This window comes from Muscardinus avellanarius, assembly GCF_963383645.1.
Source record: "Muscardinus avellanarius genome assembly, chromosome: 10".
NCBI classification, from domain to species: domain Eukaryota; kingdom Metazoa; phylum Chordata; class Mammalia; order Rodentia; family Gliridae; genus Muscardinus; species Muscardinus avellanarius.
The window spans coordinates 69201279-69227689 of record NC_137796.1 but is presented as its reverse complement, the minus strand read 5'-3'; the positions used below and the strand labels follow the sequence as shown (position 1 = coordinate 69227689).

The 26411-nt window shown below is 51.3% G+C and overlaps 1 protein-coding gene across 1 annotated transcript; it reads left to right on the top strand.

Moving 5' to 3' along the window:
* Window positions 1–1914: 1914 nt before the first annotated feature.
* Window positions 1915–26049, top strand: A1BG (alpha-1-B glycoprotein; the record flags this gene model as incomplete). The annotated part of the gene is made up of 14 exons (XM_080703801.1): window positions 1915–1971; window positions 4355–4490; window positions 4617–4817; window positions 5041–5211; window positions 17872–17931; window positions 18389–18406; window positions 18498–18779; window positions 19122–19394; window positions 19560–19856; window positions 20465–20761; window positions 21313–21600; window positions 24743–24896; window positions 25377–25467; window positions 26038–26049. The coding sequence occupies 14 exons, from the start codon at window positions 1915–1917 to the stop codon at window positions 26047–26049; spliced, it is 2337 nt and encodes a 778-aa protein (XP_080559927.1).
* Window positions 26050–26411: the final 362 nt, after the last annotated feature.

The following is a 26411-nucleotide window of genomic DNA, read 5'->3' as shown; positions in this document are numbered from 1 at the left end:
TTGTGCTGACACCACACTTGTGGTTAACAAAGGGAAAACTGTGCTCCAGCTGCATAGCCGGCTGACCTCGACAGGTGCAACCTGGAGATAGCCTTGAGGCTAAACTAAGGATGCAGACATGCTTGAAGCTGGGTCCTGTGTAAGGATCACTGTGTTCTGGGAAAAACCACCAAGTTGCTGATGCTTGCCAAACCTTTGTTTCTTTGTTTGTAAAACTTATAAAAACCCCTGCGCCCGAAGCTCGGGGCTCTGAGCCTCTGTTCAGCTTTTCTGATCATGCTTTGAGCCCCAGCATGCTGGAAGAATAAAACCTTTGCTTTTGCATGAAGAGAGTGGCTTGGGGTCCTCCTTGGTTGTCGCGCGGGGCGCCGATCTCAACATTTGGAGGTTCCACTGAGATTTCCGACTCGTGCGGCAACTCAGACGGCTCCAACCCCTTCTTCGGGTAAGTAACGGCGCCTGTTCTGTTCGGTACCATATTTACGATCAATCATTAAATTTACTCAGGTCTGTAATTCTGTAATTCTGCATTTGACTGGTGTGACGGTTGAATGACCTAGGTGGGGCGTGAGCTCCCCTAGACTCCTCTTGAACTGTGGCTGACAGACGTGTCCGGGGCCACAAGTCACAACTCTGGGGGACGCCCCAGTGATGATTGAGACCCCCAGGGACACCTGGTGGTCTCCTGTCGGGTAGATCTGGAGGATCTACATCTGATACTCTGATACCAGTCACAGTTAACAGGGTGATTTTTGGACCAGTCCGTCAATTTTAATTATCTGTTATATGTTATAAAGAGACGTTGGTTGTAGTTTTTGTGCTTGTTTCATTGTCTGTCTGTTTTGTGTCCCATCTGTATTGCTTTCTTCGCCGTTATGGAACCAGCTGTCTCTACTCCCCTATCCCTAACCTTGACTCATTGGTCCGATGTTTGTAACCGCACTCAAAATTTGTCTCTTATCATTAAAAAAGGCAAGTGGAAAACTTTTTGTTTAGCTGCGTGGCCGACTCTCGAGGTAGGATGGCCAACCGAAGGGACCTTCCAGCTGGCCCTCATCCTCAAGGTTAAGTCTGCAGTATTCCAACCAGGTCGACAAGGTCACTTGGACCAACAACCCTACATTTTGGTCTGGCAGGATCTGTGTGAGAACCCACCCTCGTGGGTAAAGGTTTTCCTCCCCATCCCCGACTTGTCTCCTTCTCCCACAATTCTAACAGCTAGAACTTTCACTTCTGAAAAATGCCAGAAGAAAAAGGAGCCAAGCCCACCCACGGCCCCAGTACTGCTGGACTCACAGGCAGATCTTCTTTCTAACTACCCACCTCCTTACCCACCTGTAATCCCCTTCTTACCTCTCCCCCCAAACCCTAATCCCCTAGCTCCACCGCCTCCCCCAGCCCCGGTAAGGGTAGAACTCCCAGACTCTTCCACCCCTCCGGAGGTACTGGTTGCTGCTGCCCAGGGTCCAGCTTTAAGCACCCGAAGCCGGACGGCCGGGCAGGGGAGGGAATCTGAAGCTGCAATTTTGCCCCTACGCCCTTTCGGTCCCCCTGTGGCAGATGGGGAGGGGGGAGAAATGCCGGGTCTTCAATATTGGCCTTTCTCTTCTTCAGACTTATATAATTGGAAAAATAATAATCCTCCCTTCTCTAAGGATCCTACTCGTTTGATTAATCTAATTAATTCTCTCATGTATTCCCACCAACCTACCTGGAATGACTGCCAGCCACTACTGGGCACCCTCCTCACTACTGAGGAGCGGGATCGTGTGTTAATGGAGGCTAGAAAACATGTGCTTGGGCTTGATGGACGCCCATCGCTGCTTCCGAATATTATTGACCACCGGTTCCCTCTCAAGAGACCCAACTGGGATCCAAATACTCCTGGAGGTAGGGAGCATCTGACCATCTATCATGACTCTGATGGCGGGTTTCCGAGCGGCTGCCAAGCGGCCCACTAATTTGGCCAAGGTAAGGGAAGTAGTGCAGGGACCAACAGAGTCCCCTTCTGCATTTCTAGAAAGGTTAATGGAGGCTTTTCAAAGATACACTCCTTTCGATCCCCAATCAGAGGGACAAAAAGCCTCTGTTGCTATGGCCTTTATTGGTCAATCTGCCCTTGACATCCGACGCAAACTCCAGCGCCTGGATGGTATACAGGAACTAGAGCTTAGGGATTTGGTTCAGGAGGCTAATAAGATATATTATAAAAGAGAAACTGAGGAGGAAAAGGAGCAAAGAAAGGAGGAGAAAGAAAAGTTGAGAGAGAGAGAGAGAGAGAGAGAGAGAGAGAGAGAGAGAGAGAGAGAGAGAATAAAGAACTCACTAAGATCCTGGTGGTAGTAGAGAACACAGGGCCCAAAAAGGATGGAAATAGATCAGTAAGATCAGGAAACCTGGGCCACCGCCGACCACCTCTGGATCCAGACTAATGTGCCTATTGCAAGGAAAAAGGACACTGGGCCAAAGATTGCCCCAAGAAAAAGGGGACCAAGCCAACATCCTCTCGAGTATTGGCCCTTGAGGAGGACTAGGGGGGACGGAGCTCGGACCCCCTCCCCGAGCTCAGGGTAAACTTTGAGGTGGAGGGGACTCCCGTTGACTTCGAGGTAGACACAGGAGCTGTCTTCTCTGTTCTCCAACAGCCTTTGGGACCTTTGTCCTCAAAAATATCTTTAGTAAGAGGAGCCAACGGGAGCAGATATAGGGCTTGGACTATTGAAAGAGCTGTAGACTTGGGGAAAGGAAGGGTGCGCCATTCCTTCCTTGTAATTCCTGATTGCCCTGCCCCTTTAATGGGGAGAGATCTACTCACTAAACTAAGAGCTCGCATCACTTTTGAACCAGCAGGGCCAGATATTAAGTTCTTAAATCCCCTAGTGGGATCTCCGGTGGTAACTGCCCTGACAATATCACTGGAAGATGAGTACAAACTCTATGACCTGGCTCTAGGCCTGGAAACCAGTATTGAGACCTGGCTATTGGAATTCCCTGACTCATGGGCTGAGATGGCAGGACTCAGCCTGGCCACTGCTCAGCCTCCGGTGGTAGTGACTCTTAAACCTTCTGCTGAACCAATACGGGTCAGGCAATATCCCATGAGCCACGAGGCCAGGGATGGGATCAGACCTCATATCAAAGAACTACTACAACTGGGGGTATTGGTCCCTTGCCAGTCAGCCTGGAACACCCCATTACTACTGGTAAAGAAACCTGGTACAAATGACTACCGACCAGTGCAAGACTTGATGGAAGTAAACAATAGAGTACAAGTAATACACTCCACTGTGCCAAACCCTTACAACCTGCTGAGCCCCTTAAGCCCGACCCGAACTTATTATATAGTATTGGACTTGAAACATGCTTTCTTTTGTCTGCGACTACACCCCTCCAGTCAGCCTCTGTTTGCCTTCGAATGGACTGACACTGACGCCGGGATCTCAGGTCAGTTAACCTGGACTCGATTACCCCAAGGGTTCAAAAATTCTCCCACCATTTTTGATGAGGCTTTGCACCAAGATCTATGCCCTTTCCGTGCTGAGCACCCTGAGTTGACCCTGCTTCAATATGTGGATGACCTGTTGTTGGCGGCCCCCTCTAGAGAGGAATGTGAACAGGGAACTCGTGCTCTGTTAAAGGAACTGGGTCGCTTAGGGTACCGGGCCTCGGCTACAAAGGCCCAATTGTGCAGACAGGAGGTCACTTTTCTAGGATATTCCATTAAGGACGGAAAAAGATGGTTAACTGAAGCCAGAAAGAAAACAATAACCCAGATACCTCCACCAACTACTCGTAGACAGCTCAGAGAGTTTTTGGGCACTGCAGGCTATGGATTCCTGGTTTTGCTTCCTTAGCGACCCCTCTATATCCACTGACCAAAAATGATGCTGACTTCAATTGGGGACCAGAGCAGCAACAGGCCTTTGATGACATCAAGAAGGCACTCCTGTCTGCTCCAGCCTTGGCTTTACCTGATGTGGAAAAGCCTTTTACCCTGTACATGGAAGAAAAAAAAGGAGTAGCACGGGGGGTCTTGACTCAGACCCTAGGGCCCTGGAAGCACCCAGTAGCTTACTTGTCTAAACGCCTAGATGCTGTAGCTAGTGGATGGCCCCAGTGTCTTAAGGCCATAGCAGCTGCTGCTGTCTTGGTAAAAGATGCAGACAAAATGACTCTGGGTCAGCAACTGACCATTGTTGCTCCACATACTTTGCAAAGCGTGATCAGGCAGCCTCCAGATCGCTGGCTGTCAAATGCCCGCATAACTCATTATCAGAGCATTCTTCTAGACAAAGACAGAGTTATTTTTGGAACTCCCTCCTACCTGAACCCGCCTACCCTCCTGCCCGAGGAGTCAGGAGAAACTGTACTGCACACCTGTCAAGACATTCTAGCCGAAGAAACCGGCATTCACCGAGACCTAAAGGATCGACCCCTCCTGGATTCTGAGGTAATCTGGTACACGGACGGCAGCAGCTTTCTGCATGAAGGTGAATGGCAAGTGGTGGTGGTGGTGGTGAGTAATGACTAGCTCATCTGGTCAGCTAGACTTCCAGCAGGGACATTTGCTCAAAAGGCTGAGCTGATTGCCCTGATCCAAGCCCTTAATCTGGCAGAAGGTAAGCGGGCAACTATTTACACGGACAGTCGCTATGCCTTTGCCACGGCCCATGTCCATGGAGCTATCTACCAACAGCGGGGGCTGCTAACTTTAGCCGGGAGGGATATTAAGCATAAGGAAGAAATCCTCCGGCTTCTAGCTGCTGTTCTCTTGCCCGCCAAGCTAGCTATCGTCCACTGCCCAGGACACCAAAAAGGTACAGACCCTGTAGAGGCAGGAAATAGAAGGGCAGATGAGGAAGCAAAGGCGGCTGCTCTCCGGGAGGAACAGGAGATCCGAATTTTGACATTAGAAGAACAAATCCCAGACCTTCCTTTCCCTGAGAGAAGAGAGGACCCAGAACCTGAGAAAAATCAGGCAAACAAACAACTAGTAAGGACTTTCCTCCAGCAAGTGCACTCTCTAACTCCCCTGGGCAGCAGAGTCATGCTGGAGCTCCTTAAAGACCAACCATATGCCTCCCTACCCCCGGGAGAGGCTAGGAAAATGGCTGAGCACATTGTTGGGGCATGCAGGGCCTGTCAAGCTGTTAATGCTTACCCCTCCAAAGGCCCTGAAGGACAACGGCTACGAGGAGATAGGCCTGGACTGTATTGGGATGCTAGACCCAAACTGACCCTCCCTGAAGTTACTGGGCAAGGGCCATGCATAGGAAGCCCTCCCGCTGATGTTCAACCCCTCTGTGCAAAGACCACCCTAATTAATAGCTCTCAAGGCAATTATTTGATTCCCCACTCTGGAATGTGGTGGGCATGTAACACTGGCCTAACCCCATGCGTGTCAGCCTCTGTTTTTAACAATACCAGCCACTTCTGTATTATGGTTCGACTGTACCCCAGGATCCTGTTTCACAAGGCCACTGACTTTGAAGATCAGTTTGAAGGGCGGATCACTCGTTTCTGCAGGGAACCTGTATTCCTCACCCTGGCGGTCCTGATGGGACTAGGAGTGGTGGCAGGGGTGGCAACAGGTACTGCCTCCCTAACACATAGTGCTCAGCAAATGGCCCAACTGCAGGTTGCTGTTGACCAGGACCTAAAAGCATTGGAGACCTCGGTGACGGCTTTGCAAGACTCATTGACTTCCCTGTCAGAGGTAGTGCTACAAAATAGGAGAGGACTAGATCTCCTCTTCCTGCAGGAGGGAGGACTCTGTGCTGCCTAAGAGAGGAATGCTGCTTTTATGCTGATCATTCTGGAGTGGTTCAGGAGTCTATGGCAAAACTTAGCGGCTAGAGGATAGACAGCGGGAACGAGATCTGCAAAAAGGATGGTTTGAGTCTTGGTTCACACGGTCCCCTTGGCTGACTACTTTACTGTCAGCCCTCGCAGGCCCCCTGCTGATATTGCTTTTACTCCTAACTGTAGGACCATGCATCTTTAACCATGTGATAAATTTTCTGCAAGACCTATAGGGGACGTTAAGCTCATGATCATAAGGCAACGATACTCTATTCTTAATAGGGAAGACCCCAATGATCTCTAAGATTAGAGAACTTCCAAAAACAAAAGGGGGGAATGAAAGGGGAATTAGACTAAGAAATGAAAAATAACTAAGACAGTGAGACAGGATCTTTCCCCCGTTTCTCCCTATCTCCTCCCCATGTATCCTGCTTGTGCTGACACCACACTTGTGGTTAACAAAGGGAAAACTGTGCTCCAGCTGCATAGCAGGCTGACCTCGACAGGTGCAACCTGGAGATAGCCTTGAGGCTAAACTAAGGATGCAGACATGCTTGAAGCTGGGTCCTGTGTAAGGATCACTGTGTTCTGGGAAAAACCACCAAGTTGCTGATGCTTGCCAAACCTTTGTTTCTTTGTTTGTAAAACTTATAAAAACCCCTGCGCCCGAAGCTCGGGGCTCTGAGCCTCTGTTCAGCTTTTCTGATCATGCTTTGAGCCCCAGCATGCTGGAAGAATAAAACCTTTGTTTTTGCATGAAGAGAGTGGCTTGGGGTCCTCCTTGGTTGTCGTGCGGGGCGCCGATCTCAACAAGACCAGAGGATCACAGTTTGTGGACAGCCTCAACTACTTAGTGAGGCCCTTCATAACTTAATGAGACCCTGTTTCAAAATAAAGAATAAGCTGGGCATGATGGCACATGCTTGTAATCCCCGCGCTTGGGAGGCAGAGACAGGAGGATTGTGCAGGTTCGAAGCCAGCCTCGCTGGCTTAAGAGACCCTGTTTCCAAATATAAAAAAGTATAAAATAGTTCTGGGAGTGTAGCCTGGAGGTAGAAGGGCTTCCAGGAACCCCAGTACCACACACAAAAAAAATAATAAAAATAAAAATAAAGAATAAAAAATATCTGGACATAGTGGCACACTCTTGTAATCCCCATGGTTGGCAGGCTGAGAGAGGAAGCTCGCACAGGTTCGAAACTAGCCTCAGCTACTTAGTGAGGCTCTAAGCAACTTAGTGAGACCCTGTTTCCAAATAAAATATAAAATAGGTCTGGGAGTATAGCCTAGAGGTAGAAAGCCTCTGGGTTCCACCCCCAGTACCATAAAAAAAAAAACCCACAAAAAACCTCAGGGGGTATAGCTTGGAGGTTAAATGTCCCTGGGTTCCATCTCCAGACCTGCAAAATAAAATAAAATAAAATAAAATAAAATAAAATAAAATGACAGCCAGGAGTGGTGGTGCACGCTTGTAATCCCCACGCTTGGGAGGTGGAGATAGGAGGATCGTGCAGGTTCAAAGCCAGTGCAGCTGGCTTAAGAAACCCTGTTTCCAAAATTTAAAAAAAAGTATAAAATAGGTCTGGGAGTGTAGCCCGGAAGTAGAAGGGTTTCCAGGAACTCCAGTACCACCAAAAAAATAAAAAATAAAAATAAAAATAAAAAATAAAAAAAATAATAAAATAATAAAATAAAATAAAATAAAATGGGAGCCGGTAATGGTGGCACACACCTGTAATCCCAGAGTACTTGGAAGGCTGAGATGGGAGGATTGCAAGTTTGAGGCCAGTCTCAGAAATTTAGCAAAACTCTCAGAAACCTAGAGAGACCCTGTTTCAAACCAAAAAAATTTGAGGCAGAATACTCCTGGGTTCAATCTCTAGTACTATTGGGCCGGAATTATGTGGGGATGAAGAGATCCACGCACCGATAGGTTATTAAATTTTTTTAAAAGAATTTAGAAGGCCGGGCATGGTGGCACACGCTTGTAATCCCTGCACTTGGGAGGCGGAGACAGGAGGATCACGCTGGTTCGAAGCCAGCCGCGCTGGCTTAAGAGACCCTGTTTCCATAAAAAGTATAAAATGGGTCTGGGAGTGTAGCCCAGGGGTAGAAGGGTTTCCAGGAACCCCAATACCACAAAAGGAAAAAAATTAGAAGAATTTAGCATAAAAGAAAATTTACTAGGTAGCTGGGGCTACAGACAGACTCTTAAGCCATTTGTTAGAGCTGCCCACCCTTCCAGTCAGGCCCTTTTTATGAAGGAAAAATCATAAAACCCTTTACTATATTTGACCTTTTACTTTTTGGCTAAGCCCCCTTAACTGAGACAGGTATCAGTTTTTGGTTGGCTAGCCCCCTCTTAGGTCCATATCTGGAAGCCAGTTTGTCTTCTATAGGTTTCCCCAGGAAAGGGGTTGAACTTTGTCCTGAGCAGTTTACCTGGTTTATCTGAGAACAAAGAGGAGGAAGAGGGGTGATTACATTCAAGGGATGGTTACCGTTACATTTTAGTTGAGCATGGCATAGGTTAAACGTTTACAAGTTTAGGAAAACAGTGCAAAGTTTAAACAGGGTTGAGTTGTAACAAAATGGATTTTATACAAGATGGAGTCAAGTTGGCCCTTCAGTACCACAAAATAAATAAATAAGATTCAGGTGTGTTGGCTCATGCTTGCAATCCCAGTACTTGGGAGGCTGAGATAGGAGGATCACAGGTCTGCGGCCAGCCTCAGCTACTTAGTGAGGCCCTCCACAACTTAGTGAAACCCTGTTTCAAAATAAAAATAAAAAAAAACAGGGCTGGGGGTATAGCTCAGAGGTAGAATGCCCCTGTGTTCCATCCCCAGTACCAGAAAGAAATAAAGAAAGGAAGAAAGAAAGAAAAGAAGAAAGAAAAAAAGAAAGAAAGAAAGAAGGAAGAAAAGCAAGCTAGTCATGATGGCTCAAGCCTATAATCCTAGTACTCAGGAGGGTAAGAAAGGAGGTTCACAAGGCTGGACGTGGTGGCACATGCTTGTAATCCCCGTGGTTGGGAGGCAGAGAAAGGAGGATTGCACAGGTTCGAAGCCAGCCTTGCTGGCTTAAGAGACCCTGTTTCCAAATAAAAAATATAAAAAATAGGTGTCTGGGAGTGTAGCACAGAGGTAAAAGGGTTTCCAGGAACTCCAGTACCACCAAAAAAAAAAAAAAAAAAAAAGAAAGAAAGAAAGAAAGAAAGAAAGAAAGAAAGAAAGAAAGGAGGGTTGTAGGTTTGAGGACAGCCTCAGCAACACAGCTGGAGTCTCAGGAATCTAGCAAGATCCTATTTATTTATTTATTTATTTATTTAGGTACTGGAGATGGAACCCAGGGGCCTTCTACTACTGAGCTATACCCCCAGACCCACTTCATTTTTATTTTTTGGAAACAAGAGTCTTGCTAAATTTCGGAGGCTGGCTTCAAATCTGTGATCCTTCTGTCTCAGCCTCCTAAGTACTGAGATTACAAGTGTCAGATGAATTAAGTGTCTATTCCAAAAACCCACTGTGAGTTACATGTCTGTTTCCAGAGAGGCCCTGGTCTGACCAGATAAGCCACCATCCCCCCGCTAGCCGGTCCTGGTCAGTTACCAAGGAGACTTGCCCTCTCCTAGTCCACCTTGGCCAATCAATGAAAGGACATTCTCTGCTCACCCCGGTCCGATCACCTGGCTGCATGACCCCCTCCCGTGGGACCCCAGCCAATTAGTTCAAAAGGCATTTCTCCTAGCCTATTAGCCCCAACATGTAACCCCGAGCTGGTTTATAACCCCAACCCCAGTGATAAGTTGGGTCCCCTTCCCCCCACATGATCTCTTGGTGGGGACAGGAGGTGGAACCCTGGAAGCCAGAAGTGAAGATATTGAGACTCCAGGTGTCACAAGACTCCCAACATCATGAGACAGACTCCAGAGGTCATGAGATTACAGATGTCTCCAGAGTATTGGCATGCCTATAAAACATCAGTGCTTCCACTCCGCGACACAGCCCGCCCATTGGGACTACACGCCACTCTCCAGACGCCACTCTCCAGACGCGTGCTCATTGGTTCCTTCCCCATGGCCTGCTGACTTTCCGAGGGTGCCGTGTCCAAATAAAGCAGCAGCTTTTGATAACCTTGCTGGTATTTTACCTCCTTTGCGACTCCCTGGCTCCATTTTCTTTCTTTTCTTTTCTTTCTTTTTTTTTTTTTTTTTGTGTGGGTCTGGAGATGGAACCCAGAGGCATTCAACTTCCGAGCTACACCCCCTGCCCAAATTTTTATTCTTTATTTTGAAACACGGTCTTACTGAGTTGCAGAGGGCCTCACTAAGTAGCTGAGGCTATCTGCAAACCGTGATCCTCCGGTCTCAGCCTCCCAAATGCTGGGATTACAAATGTATGCCACCACGCCCGGCTCCCTAGCTCCATTTCCTATGTTTCATTTGGTGCTGAAACCCAGGAGGATTTTTTTTTTTAATTTTCCTTTTTTTTCTCTTTTTGACCACCGGACTCTCCAATCCACCAGCCACTTGCCCACAAGGTCTCTGTGCTCGGCTTGCAGGTGCAGATCCGTCCGCCACTGCCATGGTGTGCAGGCTGCTGCATGCAGGCTGCCGGCGGGGCTGCTGAAACTTCCGCCTACCTGGCTGCCATTGGTGCCAACACCGCCGGCCGCTTTATCCTCATGGCCCGGCCTCAGCACCCACCACGCACGCCCCACAGCTGCTCGGGTCCCGCCACACACATGGCAGCTGCTTGGGCCCCACCACACGCCCGGAAGCCGTGCACCTGCCACCATTGTTCTGGCTCAGTGCTCCTGTCATTGCCCAAACCCTGCCCAGGGCCACAGCCACCAGTGCTGGCCGGCACTGCTCTGCTCTGCGCTTTGGCACTAGGGAAGCTCCCTCTGCCCTTGGTCAGCGGGTTCCGGCTTTCTGCCTCCAGACTTGGGTTCAATACCGGTCCAGTGGGACCCAAAACCAAGCACTTGGGGATCTTTGCCTTCTGGTCCATTGGGACCACTTGTCCAAGACTCCGGTGAACCCCCATTCCTGGATGTTTAACAGGATTATCGGGGACAATTGTGTCCTGTTGTTCGTTCTTGCCCGCTCCCCAATTATGGGGAGCCAAACCTCCAAAATCTTGCTACTAGGTTTGGCAGGAGAGTTATGTCCAGAACAGTTAATGGGTCGTGGTGGCCTGAGAGTGGCTGTTGGGAGGTCGTGCCCACCACCCCAAAGGTTGAGGTGGCAGGGGTCTGGAGAAAGGTGAGTGCGCTGTCCACCGGTTCCCCAGCCTCCACTCCCGGAGACAATCAGATGCGACAGGGAGCCGAGTCAAAGCAGGAACTCGTTTATTGTAGCAACGAGCATCCTTATAAAGCATTAAACCATAAACGGGGGTTCCCAACAGGGGAGTAGCTGGGCCAATCAGCTCAAAGGTCACATTTATCACGCAGACTTATATCCATTACTTTTACTGCGATCATGTATTTGTGCATGCACTGATCACACGTGCGACGACACTTTCCCTCCAATCAAGAGAGGCCAGGACATATTAGGCCGTTTCTGGCCCCTCCTTGGGCTCTCCTGTCCGGCACCATCTTTAGACATGTGCCCTACGTCTCCCCCTTTTTATTTCATTTGAGCCACCTTGGGTTAGGTAGGCTCTCAGACCACCTTGGGTTAGGTAGGTCTAATGAGAAGGGGAAGTTGGCAGCTTGTCATAATGGTACGGGAGGGTCATAAGTTGTATTTCTTCAGTTTTGGCTTTTATTAGCCTAATGAATTTATTTATGAGACATGGCCCAAACATACACACCAGGATAACAATGATACAAGGCCCTAACAGAGAAGATATTAATGTGGTTAGCCAGGGGGACCAGTCAAACCATTGCTCATAACACGTTTGTGATTTCCCCAGATTTATATAACCTCTATCCCCACATTTTACCAGTGTCCCACTTAGCACTATGTTTTCCTTCTGAGGTGAACTGTACTTTAACCGGGTTACATTGATATTTTGTACATCTTCCAAACAGGGGATTTGCTGATAAAGGTGGTAGCAAGACCTTATTAACTTTGATTGGTCCTTTTTGTTGAACCCAATACCCAGTTCCGGTGTGTCCACATCCCCAGGAGGCACAATAGTACACATTTGCCCCTCCACAGTCACTTACTGCTTTGGCAGAACGGTTACTGCCTGGGCATATATTAGATGGAGTTTGTGATAGGCTGCATCGTTTTAAGACATGTGAACAGCCTGGTTCAGGGGGATTTTTGGTGTGGGGTACAGTGCATCCTTTGCCTTTCCCCCCACATTCTGGCCGTCCTTGATGTTAAGGTGTCCAATCTCCAATGTCTCACGAACCCATAGCCAAGTCACATAAGTCAAAATAGAGGTCAGGCCACCATGTCCCCGGTATAGCTGTTTGTGTTGTACTGTTGACCACATTGCCCGTTGCTGATTATCACCCAGACGACTTTCTGGGGTTGATGTGGCTTGATTGCCATTAATAGCACAGGAGTCGTAAGGTGAACCGAGATCATCATTAGGAAGGGCGGCCACTCTGCTGGTTTTAGATTCCTCGTTCTTTTTTGAAGAGCCTGTAATATGAAGCATAGAAAATGTCTCCTCAAGTGCAGCAAACCCTTGGTTATATTTTATGAATGACTTCTTTTTATTTCTCTTTTTATTTTCCTTTTTCGGTCAATTAATTACATTATGGTTCCACCATTCCCTCTTTTTTTCCTTGTTGGTTTTTACCTTGCCTGTGGGTGACATCCTGTAACGAATTTTGAGGGGAGAACTTAATATTTCTAGCCGTATCCATATGGGTGTTGTTTCTCCCATAGGGAACACACAGCCAAACCTCTGCCCATTGTCAGTAAGGGGTCTGGACCTCGCCAGTGATGCGTGAGGGGATCTCTCCAGCGTACTTCTACTTGAGGCTTGGGGCATACGTGTCCCCAATGTTTTTGAAATCTCGATTTAGATTGACCTTTTTGTAAATTTAAAATATTAATAGTCAACAAGGCCAAACCCAATTGCTGATGGGGACTGATTCACCCTTTTTGTTTTTGTAGATATTCTTTAAGATTTAAATGATTTATTTCAATAATGGCGTGTCCCTGTGGATCCTTAGTTTAAAGGCTTATTCTCTATGTCAAATTTAGACCTGTAATCTTTTTTCTAATGAAATCCCTTTCTACATCGTGGGCAGGGAGTGGGAGGAGGTTTATTTCCTCCTACCCTTCCTCCCCGGCTTTCTGTTCTTTCTGTCGACGATCCGATTTAAAATGTCCTTTTTGAAATGCCCACACTGAAAGCAAGTTCCCCCTTGAACATTTGAGGGGGCCCCTATTGACGTCCCCGACCGAGGATTATTAGTTTGGAATGCCCGAGCTATGGACTCAGTTAATGCATTCCTTTGCGCCTGTAGGGCTGAGGCTAGAGACTGAGCCTGATGTTTTCGAGTCCCTACATCCTGCGAGGCAACAATCCAGGTGCTCAGGGACCGATCCTTTAACCCTGCACACACAACCTTATGATCTCCGTTCATTCCATCCCACACTAGAATCCGAATAAACTGTTCCCTTAAAGGTCCAGGTGGCAATTTTTTTCGAATACTTTTTTCTACTCAATCAGCAGATTCTGGCAGAGTTTCAGTTGGCTTCTGTCGTAACCCTGCTACGGGGCATTCCGAGGGCCCTTCATCCAATTTTCTCCAGGCATTAAGTCCAATATGTCTCATCTGCTCTCGATAGGAAGGGGGCAAAGCGGCCTGTTGTGCTCCCGTAGAATATAAATCCGCAGTCCCTGAGAGCATACCATAAGAAATAGGCACTGCAGGTTGAGCAGCCTGATTAGCCTCAGCCTATATTCTACATTCCTCTTTAAAGAGGGCACGCCATTTAAGAAAGGTTGGACTAGGGAGGACTGCCTTGGCTAAATCCATCCAATCTTTGGTAATACATGGTTGAAAAGCCAAATCTTGCAACAGGGTATCTACCATGGGGAATTAGGGCCATCTTCCACTACCGCCTTCCATAACTCTCTTAAGTCCTTGGCTTCCCAGGGATACCACACAGCGGGGCGATTCTGATCTGGGTTAAGATTAACGAGATAAGCCTGAAGGCCAGCACAAGCAGGAAAGGCATCAACATGAAGCGGCTCCCCAGGACTAGCCTCCGGTGATTTAAATCGATCATAATTAAAATTATGTCGAGTTCCAAGGCGCTCATATGGGGGAGGAATATTTGAAACCTGGCCCAGGAGGGAGAAGAGGTCAGGATACAGAGCAGGCTTGGCTGACTGAGCTGCCGGTTGTAATTTTTCTGGGGGGCAATCAGGCGTTACAGCAATTTTAGTTTCTGCTTCTAACTACCTGGGTGCCAGCGCGTTCTTTATCAAACTGAGCCCACTGGGAATCATTTACCGCTTTATTTTCACTGTCTGGCAAGGCCTCACACACTGCCTGCCGCCCTTCTTCTCTTGAAGGTGCAGTGGGAGGTGGAAGAGATTCAGGGTGGAAGGATGTTTTCAGAGCCGAAATAGTGGGATAAAATCCTAAAGGTGGACTTACTCCAAAATGAGTCTCTCGTTCTCTTGCTAGTTTTTCTACTCTTGCCCAAGTGGTCCGGGAGAAAAGATTAGCTGCCGGAACCCAGGGGAATAACCTGAGAACCATGTCTCATACCTTAAGGGCTGAGGAATCTGAGATTCTGAGACCTCTGCTCTTAAGCATAAGTCTCAATGCCTTAAAGGCCGGTTCCTCAACTTTTGAAGTTGCGTTACCCATACTGAGGTCTCACTCACTCTGGACGTCCGCTTAGCTCCAGCCGAGGGTCTTCGTGCCCCACGTTGGGTGCCAGATGTTGGGGGGTCGTGCCCACCACCCAAAGGTTAAGGTGGCAGGGGTCTGGAGAAAGGTGAGTGCGCTGTCCACCGGTTCCCCAGCCTCCACTCCCGGAGACAATCAGACGCGACAGGGAGCCGAGTCAAAGCAGGAACTCGTTTATTGTAGCAACAAGCATCCTTATAAAGCATTAAACCATAAACGGGGATTCCCAACAGGGGAGTAGCTGGGCCAATCAGCTTAAAGGTCACATTTATCACGCAGATTTATATCCATTACTTTTACTGCGATCATGTATTGTGCATGCACTGATCACGCGTGTGATGACACTTTCCTTCCAATCAAGAGAGGCCAGGACATATTAGGCCGTTTCTGACCCCTCCTTGGGCTCTCCTGTCCGGCACCATCTTTAGACATGTGCTCTACAAGTGGTAGTTTAGATTTTAAGATCTTGACCGATCTCAACAACTTTTGTAAGCGGTCTGGTTAATGGGCGGAAGTCCTTTATGTCCAAGCTTTTTCGGTTTTTTTTTTTTTTTGGTGGTACTGGGGTTCCTGGAAACCCTTCTACCTCCAGTCTCCGTCTCTCAAGTGTGGGGATTACAAGCGTGCGCCACGACACCTGGCTATGTTCAAGCCTTTTTGTGTGTGCATTCTCAACTTTCCCTTCCCACCACTACCCCTGCTCTACTGCCCAAGTCATGCTGGCTGGGGATTCCCGCCAGTCGCAGTCGCCATCTTGGTCGCCACGTGGCAGCATACAAATCCCACCTGGTGGTCTTCCTGGGTTACAGGCTATCTTGCGGTCGCCCGTGTCAGCCTGCAGTTTTGCTGAGTCACAGGCACAGTCGCTCTTTTGTGGTGATAAGTGGGTGCTGGAGTCTGACCTGGCTGGGTTACAGGAGTCACTTTCTGAGGACCCCGATCCTCAGGATTTCTCCTCACCACCCTGGCCACCATCCTATTCCAGGGCAGCCTCCCACTCTAACCAGCTCCTTTACCCCCCACCATCCTCCCTTAAAGAACCAACTCAGGAGGCTTTTACCCTCTATACCCTCTTAGATCCATGTACTGAGGCAGGATCTGTGGTACTGGCAACCCATTTTTTTGGGCAATCAACCCCTGATATTTGGAAAAAATTAAGAAAGGCTGAGGACAGTCCTCAAACCCCTATCCAAGATTTGGTGAACATGGCGTTTAAAGTTTTTAATTCCAGAGAGGAACAGGTGGAGGTGGAGCATAAACTCCAACTTTACCAGAAGGCAGATTTGCAGGCCTGAGCCCTGGTAGCTTCCCTGTGACCAGCGGAGGAGGCTCAGCCCTCGGGGCAACGAGCGCCACCTAGGGGTGGAGGACAGCAATGACAACTACCTCCAGGAGCCTGTTTTAAAAGTGGACTTAATGGTCACTGGGCATAATGGTCACCTGTTCTCAGCCACATACACCAACTAGATCATGCCTAGCATGTGGTCAGGAGGGACACTCGAAAAGTGAGTGCACTTGGAAAAGCAGTGAGCCCCAAAAGCCTCAACACAGGGGGATCACCCTTCCACACTAGGCCCTGCTGCTGGCCCTAATCGGCCTGGCCAAGACTGATGGCTCTTGGACTCCTCAAACTTGATCCTCCTTGCCAGCTCAGGGTAACTCTCAAGGTAGCGGGTAAGCCAATCTCCATTTTGGTTGCCTGCTCGGTCCTTCCATCCTTTTCAGGTCCTAGTTTTCCTTTTCCAATCTCAGTACAGGAGATTGATGGCAAGACCTCTTGCCCATGCACTAGAGGCCCTCTTTTAGGGACAAAATTGCTCTGTCTGAGGCTCAGGCTGGAGATAGTCATTAGTCTAATAAATAATTCCCTATATGTGGGACCTATAGCACTTGAGCATTTCCTAAGCCCCTTGTTTTATTCTCTCCTGCAACAGTTGAGTAGTAAAGCCAGTGCCTCTTGTACTTGCACTACTGTATCTCCCCAAGGAGGCTTTCACCCCTCCTTTCCTACCCACCAAATGAGAGGACACTTGCCAGGACAGGACTGGCAAATTGACTTCACCCATATGCCTTCTCACAAAAAACTAAAATATCTTCTTACCATGGTAGACACCCTAATAGGTTGGGTAGAGGCTTTTCCCTCAAAGGACGAGACGGCCAGCATGGTGGCCAATGTTCTATGCTTGGACATCATCCCTTCCCCCACGTGACCCCTTGGCGGAGATAGGAGGCAGAACTCTGGAAGCCAGAAGTAGAGATATAGGGAGACTCCAAGTGTCACGAGACTCCAAACATCGCGAGACAGACTCCAGAGCTCGTGAGACTACAAATATCACAAGAGAATCGGCATGCCCATAAAACATCAGTGCTTCTGCTCTGCCAGTGACTCAGCCAGCCAATTGAGACTAAGCGTGATTCTACAAACGCAAGGCTCATTGGTCCCTTCCCCACAGCCTGCTGACTCCGAGGGTGCTAGGTCCAAATAAAGCAGCAGCTTTTGATAACCTGGCTGGTACTTTATCTCCTTTGCAACTCCCTAGCGCCATTTTCAACATTTCAACAAGCCCGAGCTCGCTCTTGTGCGTTCTATCCCTCTCTCTCTCTCTCTCTCTTTCTCATTCTTTCTCTCTCTTCTTCTCTGTTTCTCTTTCATCCTCTCTTTTTTTCCTCTCTCTTTCTTTTTTTTCCCTTTCATGCCAGCCCCTCCAATAAATCTCCTGGTACAAGGTGGTCTCTGGTGTGGTCAAACTTTGTCCTCTCAACAAGCATGCACCATTACGCTTGGTGAGAGATCTTATTTTAAAACAAAATATAAGCACTACTGTAATCTCAGTACTTGGGAGGCTGAGACAGGATAATCATAGGTTTGAGACCAGCCTCAGCAATTTAGCAAAACTCTCAGCAACTTAGTGAGAACCTGCTTCTGAATAAAAAATAAAATAGGACAGGGGTGCAGTTTGGAGGTGTGCCTCTGAGTTTAATCTGCAGCATCTTCCCATAAAACAAAACAAAAATAAAAACATAAAAAGGGCTTGGTGTGTAGCTCTCAGGTAGAATGCCCCTAGGTTTAATCCCCAGTAATACAAAACCAAAAACAAATAAACTAAAAAAAAAAAAAAGGCCTGTTAGTAACTTAAAAAAAAACCTGTTAGTAATCCATTACTGTGGATTATTGAATTTCGATATTGTTGGGGCCTGGGAAGTTCACCCTTTGTCCTTACCCAGGTAGCTGCTTCCTGCCTTCTGGGAAGGACAAACAAGGGAGGGAAGATAAACAAGGGAGAGGTCAGTGCCCTGGGCCACTTGCCTCTTTTAGGACCTCTAGAACCTCTCTCAGACATTTGCTGTGAGAGTGAGAGACAGCACCATGTCTGTGCCACTGGTTGCCTTCTTGCTGCTCTGGGGTAAGGTCGAGGTCTGAGGTCCTCCAGGGGCAAGAGGGGTGTGAAGGGCCTCATGGGGCTGGGCTAGGTGGCCCATACCTATAATCCGACTGCTGGGGAGGCTGAGACAAGAGGATCCCAGTTTTAAGGCCGGAGCAAGTTAGCAAGACCCTGTTTCAAAATGAAAAATAAAATAGGGCTGGAAGTGTGGCTTGGAGGTAGATTGCCCCTGGGTTCAAACCCTAATACCATTAAAAGAAAAAATTATATATATATATATATATATATATATATATATATATATATATATATATCCATCCTCAAGGGCACTCTCTCCACAGGTCTGACTCTGGGCCCAGTGACAGAGGCGGCCACAGGTGAGTTAAGGGCTTGGCAGGGGATGGTGGGCTACAGGCTGTGGGAGCCCTTTCTCCCAGCTCCCAGCTGACTCGGGACTCCCTTCCCCAGTGTTTGACACCAGGCCCAGCCTGTGGGCAGAGTCCCAGTCGCCGCTGCACCCCTGGGCCAATGTGACACTGAGGTGCCAGGCCCGCCTGGAGACCCTGGACTTCCAGCTGCTCAAGGACGGGGTGGTCCGGGAGCTGGTGCACCTAGAGGTACCTTCCATGGAGCACCAGTTCCTGCTGGGAGCAGTGACGAGCGACAACAGGGGCCTCTACCGCTGCCGCTCAAACATGGGTGGAAAAAATTGGACCCCACTGAGCAACCTCCTGGCGGTGACAGGAACAGGTACACAGGGGTGTGGACAGCGGCCAGCCCCTGGGAGTCACCTGACCCCCGAGGCTCAGTTTCCCCATCTGTCAAATAGGATGCTGTTTGTACTGACCCTAGGGGGGCTGTAAGGGATAAATGACTAGGCCTTAGAGTGCTTAGAGCAGGCCTGGAGCACAGCACACCCTGCACACTTCTTCTGGTTTTGTGCCTGGTCTGCCTGGTCCTCACCTCTGCCCCTCTGGGCCTCCCATCTTCCTGGTGCCACTCCCACTTGTGTGAGTCTGGGTTCAGGTCCAGAGGAGCCCCTCACGTTTCCCGAGGCAGCAGAACCACTCACCAGCTCTGTTCCATTCACAGAGCCCTTGCCCCCACCCTTGGTCTCCATGGAGCCAGTGTCCTGGATCACACCTGGCCTGAACACCATCCTGCTGTGCCAAGCGGGGCTACGGGGAGTGACCTACCTGCTGAGACGGGAAGGTGACGATGAGTTTCTGGAGGTGGCTGAGGCCGGAAATGATGGAAAAGCCACCTTCTCTATCCTCCGGGCTGGCAACTACACCTGCAGCTACCGGACCCACACTGCTGGGGAGCCCTCTGCGCCCAGCGCCACTGTGACCATTGAGGAGATGGGTGGGTATTGACCCCTAATGCTGAAAGCCCAGCTCTGGACCCATTCCACGAAATGCCCAAAGGAAAGAAGGGTGCCCCTAGGCGGTCACAGGAGGGCACAGGTCTGGAGGCTGGGTGGATGCATTGGGGTCCCGGCGCTGCCCCAGTGACCTCCCTGCCTTGCAGCCACGCCACCACCACCCCTGCTGAGTTTCGAGGGTGAGTACCCCAAGGTCCTGCAGCCCAGCGCCCACCTCTCCCTCGTCTGCGTGGCGCCCCTGAGCGGCGCAGACTTCCAGCTGCGGTGGCACGAGGAGGAGCTGCTGGTCCCCAGGAGCAGCACCAGCCCGGACCGCATCTTCTTCCACCTGGATTCAGCCGCCCCAGGGCAAGGCGGTCCCTACACCTGCCGCTACCGGCTGCGGGGCGAGGGGGCCGCCTGGTCCGCCGACAGCGCGCCCACCGAGCTGGTGTGGAACGACGGTAAGCCCGGCGGCGGCGGGGGCTCCAGCCGGCCAGGAGGGCGAGGACGCAGGGCCGGTGGGGAGCGGGAGGGACGAGAGCAGGACCCCCGAAGTCCAGGACTCCCTGCCCGGTCTCAGTTTCCCCAGCTGCAAATGGGACAAAGGGCGCAGCAAGCTTGCGGACCCAGGAAGATTTACTGATCTATAGGCGGGTCTGGCACAGGCCTTCGGGGCGCCACCTTGCCGGGGCCCGCGGAGGGCAGAGGGCCAGGCCTGCAGGCTTGCGCTCCAGGAGACCGCCGACCCTGAGCACTGGCCGGCGAGTCCCGGTGCCCCGCCACCCAGCGGTGCCCAACAGATGCCCGCGCGGGGAATCCACGGCTCAGCGGCCTTTGTGCTTCAGGCGCCAAGAGCCCAGGTCGAAACGCCCCCTCCTCTGCTTCTGTTTATGGACAGATCAATAAGGAACTGGGAAGGGCTGCGCAAAACCTCCCAGCAGCGCGCGGTGGGATGCATGGGCGCACGGTGCGCCTTGGAGAGGCGTCCCGGCGGGCTCGGGGGAGGCGGGAGGCTGGGCTGCGCGGGAGGCCGAGCCCCTCGGCTCGTCAGCCGCCTTCTCCTCCCCAGAGACGCTCCCGGCGCCGGGGCTCGAGGCGGAGCCGGCGGGTTCGCGCCCCGCGCCCGGCTCGCAGGTGCAGCTGCGGTGCCGCGCGCCCCGGGCCGGGCTGCGCTTCGCCCTGCTGCGGGAGGACGCGGGCGGCCGGCGCCTGCTCGGCCTGCAGAGCCCCGCGGGGCCCGAGGCGGCCTTCGAGCTGCGCGGCGTCTCCGCCGCGGACTCCGCCAACTACAGCTGCGTCTACACGGACCCCGCGACGCCCCGGGCGGGCTCGGCGCCCAGCGCGACCCTGGAGCTGCGCGTGGACGGTGAGAGGCGACGCCGCGGGCTGGTTTCCCACCGGCGGGCAGAGCTGGAGGCTGCGGGTGGCGTCACGGTCGAGGGCCCGGGGGCTGGGCCCCTGCCGCCTGCCGGTGCCTCAGTTTCCCTGCGTTACACGCGTGTCCGTTGCGATCGCACTGGAGACCCACTGGCCTCGCTGAGCCTCTCCCTGCAGCGAGGGGTTCAAGTATAATTCTCTCGCGCCCTGGCGTCCCTCGGGCCTGTGGGTTCTTCCGATCTCTTCAAGGAGCTGCTGCAGCTCCCGGGCTCACCTCCAGACCTCTGGTTCTTGCTTTCCATCCCAACGCTGTTTCCCGGGTCGGAGCTTTCTTCCCGCGGCGCTGGGAATCCCGCGAAGCCCGGGCGTGGGGTGTCCCGAGCTCTTGGGGGAGGGCGACCCAGAGACCAGGTGCAGAGGGGACAGCGCGATGTCCCGGGCGCAGGCCGCAGGCCGGGCGGGGTGCAGGCTGTTTCAGAGGTCCAGGCGCAGGCGGGGTCGCAGGAGCCGCCAGGGCCTCACCCTCCTCCCCTCGCACAGGGCCGCTGCCCCGGCCGCAGATCCAGGCCCTGTGGCGGGGACCGGTGACCGCCGGCCAGGACGCCGTTCTGCGCTGTGAGGGCCCCGTGCCCGGAGTCACCTTCGAGCTGCTGCCCGCGGGCGAGGAGGTGGCCTTGGAGAAGGTCAGCACCCAGCGCTCCGCGGCGGACCTGGTGCTGCCCTTCGTGGGTCCCCAGCACTCGGGCAACTACACCTGCCGTTACCGCTCCTGGTGGCCCAGCAACTTGGTGTCGGAGCTCAGCGAGCCGGTGGAGCTCCTGGTGGCCGGTAAGGGTCCCCGCGCTGGGGCTGGGCTCCGCCTTTTCGGGGCCGGGCCCAGGTAGGGCACATGGTTCATGCAGCAACCGGAGAGTCTTGGCTTGCAGCTGACCAAACCCCTTCCTTCCTGAGGGGCTTCCAAGGAGGAAAGCCCAGGACCACCCCGCCCCCACATCCTACAGCTTCTCCTTTGTGGAATTTGTTTAGGAAGCTGATCCAGCTGTGGACCCAGCGTGCAATGGTGCTGGCTCAGCTCCCACCGCTCCTGTGGCAGCTGGACAGGAGGACTTGCCTTCATTCTCCCAGGAGTTAATAAATCTTAAGACTATTCTAAATGTGTCTTTGGTCGGTGGGTCCAGAGCAGCCCTTTCAGGGGAACCTGGCAGGGGACTGGGAGATCCTGTGTTCTGAAAGTCCATGGGCTCTGGGTTGGGTCCTGAGGGAGGAGATAAGGAGGACTAGCTCCTGGGTATACACTTTTCAAGATTCCCTTCTGCCCTCTTCCTCAAGCAGCCTCTGACTCCCCAGGCACTTGAGTCTGGTCCCTAGACCTGCTCATTCCTGCCCCAACCCTGTCAGCCCTAACACATGGAAGTCAAGGGGCATGGAGCTGTGGAAGTGGCTGGATTCCTGTTCTTCAGCTGTGCTGCAGCTCTAAGCCCCCCACCCTTTGCTTTTGTGGTACTGGGAATTACCCAGCGGCATTCTACCTCTGAGATACTACCCAGCCCTCCCTCCTTCCTTGAGGTACCCTGGGATTGAACCCAGGGGAATTCTACCTCTGAGCTACACCCCATCCCTATTTTTTTTTTTTTTTGTAGGTCTGGGGATGGAACCCAGAGGCATTTGACCTCAGAGCTACACTCCCTGTCCTATTTTTAGTCTTTATTTTGAAACAGGGTCTCACTAAGTTGTGGAGGGCTTCACTAAGTAGCTGAGGCTGTCCGTGAACTGTGATCCTTTGGTCTCAGCCTCCCGAATGCTGGGATTACATGCCTGCACCACCATGCCTGGCTCCCCCATCCCTATTGTTAAAAAAAATTTTTTTTGTGGTAAAAATTTTTTTTTGGTGTGGGGATGGAACCCAGGGGCATTTCATCCCTGAGCCACAACCCCAGCCATATTTTTTATTTGAAATGGTCTCACTGAGTTGCAAAGCTGGTTGCGAAGCTTCTATCCTCCTGTCTCAGCCTCCAGCCTTATTTTTTATTTTGAAACGGTCTCACTGAGTTGCAAAGCTGGTTGTGAAGCGGCTATCCTCCTGTCTCAGCCTCCCAAGTACTGGTGTTACATGTGTGGGCCATCACACCTGGCTGAAGCAGAGTCTTGAAGCAGAGTCTTTCTTGAAGCAGTCTCATAAATTTCTGAGGCTGAGCCAAACATGGTGACACACATTTATAATCCCAGTACTTGGGAGGCTGAGAAAGGAGGATCACAGGTTCATCACTAGCTTTAGCAACTTAGTGAAACTCTGTTTTAAAAAAAATTAGCCAGGCATGGTGGTGCATGCTTGTAATCCCTGTCCTTGGGAGGCTGAGACCAGAGAATCATACAGGTTTGAAGCCAGCCTCAGCTAGCTTAGGAGACTGTTTCCAAACTACACACACACACACACACACACACACACACACACACACACACACATTTATATTGTAAGCCGGGCATGGTGGTGCACACTTGTAATTCCAGCATTTGAGAAGGTGAGACAGGAGGATTGCAGTTTGCAACAGCCTCATCTACTTAGTGAGGCTGTTTGCAGTTCAGTGAGACCCAGACCTGCAAAAAAATAAATAAAATAAATAATAAAAAGAAGAGCTGGGCATGGTGGCGCATACTTGTAATCCCAGCATTTGGGAGGCTGAGACCGGAGGATCACGGTTCACAGACAGCCTCAGCTACTTAGTGAAGCTCTCTGCAACTCAGTGAGACCGGCTTCAAAATAAAAGAATTAAAAAAAAAAAGGCAGGGGTGTAGCTTGGAGGTCGAATGCCCCTGGGTTCCATCCCAGTACCACAAAAAAAAAAAAAGAAAAAAAGAAAAAAAGAAAAAGAAAACATATAAAGAAATTTGATCTGTTGTCTACTTGGTTTAAGTAGAGTTACATTTATTAAAATTGCTAACATATTTGGGTGTGCTCTTGGGTCTCAGTGCTTGCAGTACCTGGCAGTAACCTCGATAGACACTTGGTGGAATTCCATCTCCTCTTCTTGGTTGGCCTGCCCTGAGTGTGGTATGAGAATTAAATTATGTGATATATAAATTCTTTAGCAGACTAACCAGCAGGTGCAAGCCCCAATAAAGATTCCTTTTCTCCCTGCCCTTCCCCACCTTTAGACAGACATGGACAGACACATCTTAAGATAGAATGGGTGGTGGGGCTGCTCAGAACCTCAGGGATGGAGGCCGAGTGCACTGGGGACAGAGAGAGGTGGAGATGGATGCCACACTCAGAGCTCACGTGGGGCCGGGCACCTTAGAAAGTGGCCTTGCCCCTGCTTTATAGACCAGGCGGCTGCTCAGGCTTAGGAAGCCACTTATCTGCTGTCCCAAAGGCAGCCCTGGAAGCTGGGACTCTGCTGCTGTCAGGCCCATGGTGCTCTGTTCCCTGCAGCCTGCTGGGCCTGGTCTCTGAAGTTTCCCGAAGTCTGTCACCTTTGCTCAGTCTCTGCCACGCTGTATCCAGGTCTGCCTGTGCTGGGGCTCTCAGAGACACTGACACACAGTCTCTGCCTCCCTGGGTTTCACCTTCCTGCTCAGAACCTTTCTTCTTAGACTGTGCTTTTGTACTTAGACACAGGGAACATGTCCAAAACCTAGGGAGATACATGGGAGAGATGGGGACAGTGACCAGCCACAGGATGGCAGGTCAGGCATGGAGACGGACACCTGTCAGCAAGGAACAGAAGTTGTGGCGCCCAGTTAGACATGACCCTGAAGGAGGGATGGGGCTGCAAAGCTGTGAGAAGAGGCCAGGAAGCACACGGGCAGAAGACTGGCAGCTGCCAAGCCCAGGGCCCGCGGAGCTTGAGGTCTCCAGGAAGCGAAGACTAATAGCCACATTCTGTTGAGGCCGCTGCATGCCTGGCATGTCTGGGCACTGGGGCTTTTGCCCTGTGGGGGTCCACAGCTGGGACTCTGTTATGTCACTAAGATGGCCTGGGGTGGAGCAAGGTGACTGCCCGGGGAAAGTACCTGCCACACTTGCTCAGGGGACATCGCTCAGTAGCTGTTGCATCCTGTGTGCTGTGGACACAGATGGCCTCCACAGTGGCCTCGGGAAACACAGACTGTGAGTTCTGCGAAAGGTAAGTGCACTGACATGGTAGGAGGTGTGAGAGTGTGTGGTGCTGGGAAGCAGGGAGTCCACGCTGGAGTCTGCTTGAGGAGGTGGCGGGGAGATACAAGATATCTGAGAGGAAAGAGAAGGGGGTTCTGGGTACAGATACGAAGGCACATAGGTGGGAAAAGTATGGCGCCCTCAGGAAACAAAGCAGTTCCACATGGCTGGTGTACAGGAGGCACAGCTGGAGGCCATGGCTGGAGGCCACGGCTGGAGGCCAGGTGGCAGCAAGCAGGAGCAGAAGGAAGGAGTTTGGTTTACCCAAAGGGCAGCCCTTTGAAACCATTTTCACACTGCTGCGCACACATATGAAGAATGGCATATTCATGGAGGACAGCTGGAGGAGTTTGGCTTGGGGCCCAAGATGATGTGTGTCTTGGCGTATGTGTAACCTGTTTAGGAAGCTTTGCTGCAGAAGGTGACACACCTGAGGGCTTTCTGCCAGTGACATGCTCACAGGTAAGACAGACAGTCCCTGCAGGAAGAAGCTGGGGACAGATGGCAGGAAGGAGATCCTGCTGAAATCCAGGCGGGAGGTGAGGGGGCTACGTGATGTACTGGTGGAGAAGGGGACAGATTACAGTGGTGCCTCGAATAAAGCAAACAGGGCTAGTGACTAGGGGTGAGTGGAAGATGAGTGAGTAGAAGGGAGGGATGATGAGAAAGAGTCTATAGCACTATCTATAGCACTATCGATGTTAAAAATGGGGAAAAGAGGAGAGGCAGACTGGCTAGGACTTCGTAAAGCAGCAGCCTCAGCCTTAGGCAGGAAACGGGTGGGGTGGGCATGTTGTGAAGGCACAGAGGTGGACACTCAGCCCTCCCTTCTGGGCTGGGCAGCAGAGGAGCCTGCGAGAGCAGTAGTCTTGGCTACGTGAGAACACGAAGCTGGACTCTTCCTGCCCAGAGCCTCTTGGGACACCTGAGTCCCAATAGACGCTTGCCCTCATTTGCCCCACCCCTGAGAACCAATCCAAATCTGTGACTCAGCTGGCTTCTTCCTGGATAGGGAGATCCTTTGGGAAGCGTCCCTTCAAGCTTTTGTGATTCTCCAAGGCCTGAATCACTGGTGTTTATCGGTGGCCTCCTCTGGGTCCTCACTGCAGGGTGGTCCCTAGACAGGCCCAGTTTTCCCTCAGGCTCCTTGTCATGCTGGGCACTCATCAACCACCCGATTCTTGGCTCTTTCAGGCCTCAGGATTTCCTAGCACACGGAGGCTCCCAGGGAGGCTTGGCTCTGCCCTGCGAGCCCCTTCTGGTCACTGCAGGACCATGATATGGATCCTCAGGTGCACCAAGAGGGCCGAGCTGCGGCTGAAGGCCTTGCCACAGGCACTGCATTTGTAGGGCTTCTCTCCTGTGTGGATCCTCTGGTGCTCGATGAGGGAGGAGCTCTGTGTGAAGGCCTTTGGACAGACTTTACACTGATAGGGCTTCTCTCCAGAGTGGACCCTCAGGTGCCGGATCAGGGCTGAGCAAT